This window comes from Charadrius vociferus, unplaced genomic scaffold (assembly GCF_000708025.1).
Source record: "Charadrius vociferus isolate BGI_N301 unplaced genomic scaffold, ASM70802v2 scaffold147, whole genome shotgun sequence".
NCBI classification, from domain to species: Eukaryota; Metazoa; Chordata; class Aves; order Charadriiformes; family Charadriidae; genus Charadrius; species Charadrius vociferus.
In genome coordinates this window covers 7304383-7312286 of record NW_009649570.1, presented here as the reverse complement: position 1 = coordinate 7312286, position 7904 = coordinate 7304383, and the positions used below count along the sequence as shown (strand labels likewise).

General features: G+C 39.4%; 1 protein-coding gene across 3 annotated transcripts in view; it reads left to right on the top strand.

Annotated features, from left to right (window-relative positions):
- Window positions 1-3736, top strand: part of EEF1B2 (eukaryotic translation elongation factor 1 beta 2) — a 4151-nt gene extending 415 nt beyond the window's left edge. The window contains exons 2-6 of one of the 3 annotated variants that reach the window (XM_009890203.1): window positions 94-216; window positions 1588-1711; window positions 2094-2160; window positions 2853-2978; window positions 3546-3736. In XM_009890203.1, the coding sequence (XP_009888505.1) occupies window positions 94-216; window positions 1588-1711; window positions 2094-2160; window positions 2853-2978; window positions 3546-3700 (595 nt within the window). In that variant the 3' untranslated portion in view covers window positions 3701-3736. The remainder of the gene's footprint in view (window positions 1-93; window positions 217-1587; window positions 1712-2093; window positions 2161-2852; window positions 2979-3545) is intronic. The other 2 variants (XM_009890204.1, XM_009890205.1) reach the window with 2 other exon arrangements.
- The last annotated feature ends 4168 nt before the right edge of the window (window positions 3737-7904 follow it).

Below are 7904 nucleotides of genomic sequence, written 5' to 3'. Positions count from 1 at the left end.
GCGTCGGCGGTGCGGTCGTCTCTGCTCAGCTGCAGCTGTTTTAAATCTTGTGTGCACCGAGGATGGGGGCTAACTTCGGCTTATTCTCCGCAGGTACGTCCCTTCTCAGGCTGATATAGCAGTGTTTGAAGCAATCGCTGCCCCACCTCCTGCAGACTTGTTTCATGCTCTTCGGTGGTACAATCATATTAAGTCGTACGAAAAGCAGAAGGCAAGGTATGGTTAAACTGCGAAGCTGGAATATACGTGTGAAGTGGTCTATGAAGTGTTGCATTTGGTTTTCCGAGTTTGAACAAAACAATGTCTTTCATTGGTACCACGTGGCTTTTTCCGTTGCTGTTGGAACAGGAACAGCTCTAGAAGCAGAACAGACTTCGGCCGGAACGTTACACGTCTCACTTAGAATTTAGGCAACCTAATTCTGTCCTGAGGTTTCTGCTAAAGTTTATAAGAAAGGCTTGAGTTTTGTTGCTGCCATTTACACAGATAACTATGCTGAAAGCTGGAAATTACTTACCGGTAATTGACCCCATAAAGGCAGCTCCAGAATGTATTGGAAAGTACTGCAGGAGACTTTAGAGATAAATGTACAGAACATAAATGATAAATAAGGAAAGTGGTTCGCTTAGGGTTTTTAGTCCTGGAAAATAAAATCAATTATTTGCAATGCAGAAGTACATACAAAGAAGGGGAAATGTGAAAGCAAATCTTATCTTTTTTCTTTTTTAGTGATATTAGTGTTCATGAAAAGTGCTGTATTGACAACCATGGAGACTGCAGGCCTCTCTAAAAAGGTACAGCATAGGTAGTGTCAGTATTGCTACACTGCCTCCTCTATGTGCCTCAGTCCTGTTTCAAGGGAACTCATGTAAAGTTGGGTGGCTCAGTCACCAGTCCATTTCCAAAGCTTTTACAATGCTAAAGGGGATTGAGATGATAAAAGTTGCTTCACAGACTCCACTCTCTGGAAATTACTTCTAGTTCCCGAAAACTAAAGCTAGTTTTATGGCTCTCGTAACAGCATTTCACAGTAACAATAGAACTATAAACTTAATTGAAGACTACAGAACTATATGAGCTGTATGAGAAGATTAATTCAGGGGGTTCTGGTCCCTCATGCTTTTGAGAGCCACCTTCTAGAGTAAAGCATTAACTGATGTTTCCAAAGTCACTTGCAACAATGTGTTTTCTGTCACTATTAGTTTTTAAACAAATGAAAATACTTCTAGGGAAGTATGAACAAGATGTTGGTAACTCTTCCTACACAGAATGTAATATGGATGAATGATTCCAATATGAAAGCTTGCTTTAGCCATGTGCCTAGGTGGAGCAGCAATGTTGTGCAGGATCATGTTATCTTAGATAAACAATCTTGCAATATGGCATTTGCTGTAGTCTCAACTAGCATGTCATCAGGACCATTGGGGATTGTCTTTGGGGAGGTTCTGTTTTCAAGTAGCAGAGTTAGATACTTACTTTCTTTAGCCCAGCATTTCTATGATGAATGCACTTGTAGTTTCATTGACAAATGGGCAGTATTTGGGTTGACGTTTGAGTAGGCTTCTAATAGCTGCTGTTTTCTTTCAGCTTGCCAGGAGTAAAGAAGGCCTTGGGGAAGTATGGTCCTGCTGATGTTGAGGACACAACAGGTGCAGCCACAGATAGCAAAGATGATGATGACATTGATCTTTTTGGATCTGATGATGAGGAGGTACTTGTGACCTTTTTTGTATTATATTGGGTTTGGGGGTTTTTAGAAATTCCAGATAAGCAGATTTTTGCCTTACTAGTTCAAGTTACTTAAGTTTGTGACTTTACCAGATTCTACTTTGAATTCTCAAAGTAGAGTTCTTTTGTCTTTGCAGAACAAAAGCTTAAAAGGTAAAAGAGTTAGAGGGGGATGTGTTGCAGTGGGGTGAACTGTCTAATTTTAACTTTGACTGGTTACATGATGAATAAAACAAAAAAATCACCATCTTTCGGCTGACAGTTGTGATGATTTGTTTTTGCCTGAATACACTCCAGTCAATTTGGTAATGCCTCAAAGATGCAGGGTTGTGGTGCTTTTCTGTGACTTTACATTTCTCTTTCAGGAAAGTGAGGAAGCAAAGAAACTGAGGGAAGAACGTCTGGCCCAGTATGAATCGAAGAAGTCCAAAAGTATGTCTACCAAGAACTTCTTAGTCTTTTATGTGTGTGTTAATTTTCATATATTTGAGCAGGATGGCTAGAAACACTAATTAGTTGCAATAGATGAACTTGACTGAAATGCAATGGGAGTAATTAGCTCCACTTGAATTGCCTGTGAGCTTAGCCTTTCCCATAGCAAATGGGCACCTTGACATAGTTTTTGTTGTGCTTAATACACTCGTTTGTCTTACCCTGAGGCTGAGCTGTCTATATAAATGGATGTAACCCCAGGATTTTCTTTGAACCTATAGAGAAAAGGTGGCAATATGCAAGTCTCTCCACAGCTACTGGTCTGGAACTGTTCAGAACTGTAGCAGTTGCAGTATTCCCTCTGTGGAAAATGAACTGTTACACAGCATTAAGCTCCTTCTCAGATCCTCTGAAAAGGACTTACTATGTAACAAACAATGTTAGCTTCCTAATCTGTGTTTTGTTATGAGACTATTTCTCAAGAGCATATCATACGTACATACATCTTGAACACTGGGATATGCATAGCTTAAATACTTCTGAAATGTATGTTAGTAAGAGGCCTGTCACAGCTATGTGAGGAGGTTCTTGTTGATGAAATCAGAAAAGTTGTTCTTGTAAAGCTAGTTTGTAAAGATACTCATGAGTGTTTGAAAATTTCCTGGCTTTTAATGGTGATGTTCTTCCCCCAGAACCAGCTGTTGTTGCGAAATCATCAATCTTGCTTGATGTGAAACCTTGGGATGATGAGACAGACATGGCCAAACTAGAGGAATGTGTTCGAAGCATTCAAGCAGATGGCTTGGTCTGGGGATCTTGTAAGTAGGAGAGAATTTCAAAGCAGGATGAGGGGAGGTGGTGTGGTCTCTTACGATAGCGTGTGAATAGGTAGACCTGTGGTCACTGTTTGCTGATTGGTGAAAATGTGGGAATTGCAACACTATAGTACTTCAGTATCTTGATATAGTCAAAAAGGTGTATTAGTGCAGCAGCCATGTTAAGATTCAAATAAAAAAAAAAAGTTGTAAAACTGGCTCTGCTATCCTGCATCTCCCTGTACAGTTCCCGACGCAGCAAGCAAACACTCATACACCCATGTAACTGGTTTGGCAGGAGGGGGGGGGGACACCAAACAAACAACAAAACCAAGCCCTTTTTGACCACCTCATAATGAAGGCTGTGTTGTTGATTGTCCTGGTTTGAGCTAGAACAGAACCAATTGATGAAGCAGTTTATAACACAGAACAAAATTGGGTTTTTTTGTTAATGTATTCCTGCAAGCTACTTTGGTCAGTTCTGTCTTACTAGATTTGCATTTTTAAGGGATTCCAACAATCAAGGATTACTAAGTGTTTGGTGTGGTGTTTTTGTTTTTTTTTTAACAGCCAAGCTAGTACCAGTTGGCTATGGCATCAAAAAGCTTCAGATCCAGTGTGTTGTTGAAGATGATAAAGTTGGAACAGATATGCTGGAAGAGAGAATAACAGCTTTTGAAGATTATGTACAATCAATGGATGTAGCTGCTTTCAATAAGATTTAAGTCTTGATATATCTAGAATAAATGTAATTGCAAAAATTTGGCTGTGTCTGTGGTTAATTCAAAGTCATGGTGTAATCCAACTCAGAAATGTAAAATTTGGTTGATGGGTAAAGTAGAAGCTAAAACTGAATTTGAAAGTTGCTGCAGCTCCCCAGTGTAGTACCCAAGAGCATGAGCAGAGGAAATAGAAAATTTACATTTACCATCAATCCAGATTTAACATTTCCATGGCTTTAAAAATGTGAAATGCTCTTTGCTCCATTTGGGGGGAAGTTGCATCTTTGGAAATTTATTCTGCTGGAAGGATGGCTTTAAGGGAAAAGCATAGGGCTCAGGCAAAGTGCTAATAAGTGGGTAATTTTGCATCTTTTCTGGGACTTCTTAATTAGTGCAGCAAATAATGATGTTGATAAAAGCTCCTGCTTTCATATTCCGAGATCCTTGTGTGTCCTGCAGGTTGAACAGCCTGGGCAGGTTAGCCTGGGGAGCAGATGTGCTCCTGGGAAGGCGCTATGAGCTCAAAGGCGACTAGGGGGCAGCCTGCACCTGCAGCACGGGCTCCGGGAGGTGTCAGCTGTCCAACCCCTCCCTGGTAGCTGGAGGATGAATGGAGAGCGGTGACCATATGTTGCCTTAAACACCACAGGCTACAGCTAATGCAGGTGGATAGTTTACTTGTATTGTAAACTTGAAGCGTGCTCCAGGCTAAAAATAGCCCAAAAATGTGTTCAATTGAAACGCAAAGATAGAGTAGCATAATTAACGCCAGTTTGAGCTGCTTTCTTGGTTCCAGATTGGTTTCTAAATTGATTTTGGCATTTTTTTAAGAATTGAAGAACCTATCAGAACTACATTGTTTTCCAAAAAATATCCATAGGAATAATACAGATGCAAAAGCTGTCAAAGTTGTAAAGCTTCTAGACAAATTCACATTTCTAGGCCTTCTGTTGGACTGAGATAGAGAATTTATTGTGACTATGAAACGGAAGCCTTTCATGTGCCACGTAGGTCACTCAGAGATGAAGATGCTCAGTGCCGAAGCCTGGCAGCAGCAGCTAAAATAACTTTTTTGTTCTTTTTTTCACAGAGCATCTGTATGTGGTTATCTGGCACAGCAGGTCCTGTTTCTCTTCGTTTAAAGGTCTGCCAACTTCAGATTATGTAAGAGCTTTGTTTTATAATTTGTCTCAGAAAAAAATCTGTCTGCCAGAGGTTTAAAGCGTGATTAAAGAACTGAAAGTATAATTACAGGCTTCATTTTGACCTTCCATAAACTTAACTCCTAAAGGAGTAGTTTCATGCTGTGCATAATTAATGCACAGTGCCCTTTCTGTGGCAATTCTCTAGCTGTCGCTTCTGCTAAATCATGTAACTTGGTTTTAGCAATTCTGTCAGGGTGCTGTTAAAAGCAAGAAATTAACAAATGCCACATCAGAAAAAAAGGAAATAAAAATTCTGCCACAAAAATTGTAATTTTTGTTATCCTTGGCCATCGCTGTTTCTGACCTCCCATTCAACATACTTTTACCTTTAATCTCTTTCCTTGACCTTGAAATTAAAGCTCTAAGTAGATAAAATAGCAAAGTTTTAGTTTATAAATCAAACTAAAATACAGCACCATCCATCTGACCTGCTGGACTGGATTTTTGTGTGTGTTCCATTTATGCTAAGCACACATGCACAAACTCTCCAGTTGTTGGAAATTCTTTTGTGTTTTTTTTTCCCTGATGTTAGAAGGAAACTTACTGCACAGGAACAAAACAGAAAAAGCTAGACAGCACAGTCTCCCCAGTTACAAAATAGGTAGGGATGTGGGCAAGAGAATTCCACAGAATCCACATGTATCTACGTTAGGGGGTTTTGTATAGTATTTGCATATGCACTGGTATATTACTGTGTCATTGTGCCTGTGAAAAATCAGCATCTTAAATGAGAAACTTCTATCCCAAGTGCACCCCATAACAGAAAGGTCAGCAGAAAGTTTCATAACTTAAATATGTGATACACAGGAATACTGGGAAAACAGTTTCAACAAAAGTGTTGGTTACAAACTAATCTATGTAACTACCTTCAGAAGTACAAACTGCTCAGGAAGCAGGTAAGAGTAAGTAACAAGAACCTGACTATTACAAAATGTGTCCGTAGCTATCATTCTGGAATGAGTGCTTGATCATAGAGCTATTTCATATGAAGTGTTTATCTGTAGTGTCTTAAAGCATGGTAAGATGGATGCCCTTTGGGTTTTTTTGCCATTGAGGTGGGTTGAATGAGCATTCCTCAGTCCAAGTGGAGTAGAACTGTTGATATTGTTTTGGACACTCTTTGGAAACTTAACACTCTTAAAGCATTATCTGTTTTGTTTAGGTATCTGCCATTGCTCTTGCACAAATGATTTGGAGATAATTCCATAACCTACCTTGGTGGGAATGGGGTAGTAGTTACATTGCAAAGTTGATAATCCACTTAATTTCATAGACCAGGGCTGACTTTAGTCATGCAATTCTACTCTGTATCTCTGTTGTCTCCTTCAGGGGAGATAATTTATGCAAGACAGCATATGTACCTTCCCCCATTTGAAAATCAATCTCTTCACTGTTTGTAGCAATATGCGTGCTCACATAGCTGACATGCAAGAAGAAAACTGACATAAACCTTAATTCCTGTAGTAGAAAGGGTCAGAGCTTGCTTTCATCTTCAAAAATCTTTGGGAAGGAGCTGTTCTAAGAATGGATGGTCACTGAATATTGCTGCTGAGAAAAGCAAATGAACACGCTATTTGGAAACAACAAAATTTTATTACTTCACTTGGAGTACAGTCAGGAGAGTTGTAGTAATACATCATTCTTAGAAAGATGTTAGGGAACATGTTAAGGAAAAACTGGAAAATGTTTGATTTAGGCATGTTCAGCAGCACGGTGCCAAAATATTATGATGAGTCACTATGTACTAGGCAGCAAATGACTCAAAGGAAGAGTGCTGCTTACCAACCTTCCAGCCCAAATTCCACTGATCCTGTCTGACTCTCCCAAACTCTGAAACCAGAGCCCAAAGAAACAGTTACAGACCACAGTCAGACTCTTTCTATTTGTACAGCTACCAATACTGGATATGCTCATGCATGCATATACATATATATATTTTATACAAAAGCAAATATGTATACATGTAAGGCCTCACTTACAGTATAAATGCTACATATGTGTTTTGGCAGGCCATAGAAACTAGGTAGATTATCTGAAAGGCAGTCTTATTCTATATACCTAGGCCAATAACAAAGAAACATTGGTTCAAATCTACCCAAAGCTTTATGCTTTTAGTTTTAGTGGAGTTTTATCCCACATTCAACTTTTTAATTAAGTGGTATTGCATCAGAAATTGGTCCACTCCACTTAGCATGTACATTTGCATTGATGCATGTGTGATTCTGCAGCAAGCAACAAGTTGGAACAGAATACAGCATAACTGGGACTACTTCATCTTTCTTATGGGAGTGTACTCCATTTCCTGGCTGTACAGTCTTGCCTCTTGTTTGGCAAAGTCACCCAAGTTTGACTACAGACTTGTAACAGAATATTGTCAAATACACCACCTATTTTTTGAAGATAGGCATTAAGGCAAACAAAATGTTATATTATGTCTTTACCTCTGTTTGACAAGAGCAATAGAGCAACCAATAGTTGTAAACCTCTTTGAGGCTGAAAGCTTAAACATAGAAAAAGAAGTGTGGCAGTGGGGCTTTATCTCAGCTTCTGTAAGAAACATTTTCACTAATTCTTTGCACATTTCAAATGAGCCTAATATCTATATGAAACATCTGCTCCGTATTTTGCACCCAACTGATGCTAAAAGCACAAGAATAAGTGACAAGAAAACATGGGGTCTCCTGTCTTAGTTTTGAGTATAAGATAAAGAACAGATTTTATTTCCACCTTTTTCCTTTCTGTCAAGAGAAGGCAGGGATTCAATGTTCTCTGTCTTGGGATTCTTCTTCAACTGCAGAGTGGAGCCACCAATGGCTTCGCTTAGCTGGGATGTAGCCAGGTGATTCCTACTTAAGGCAATACCAGACAATCAAGAGACCTGTGACCCACTGATGTATGGCTACAGCCTCTTGGATGAGAATGCCTCGATCAAAGTGTCACCAGTGATGGCAAGGAGGAGTATTTTTATTATGTGCTCTTTTGATAGCAATGAGGTATGGAAC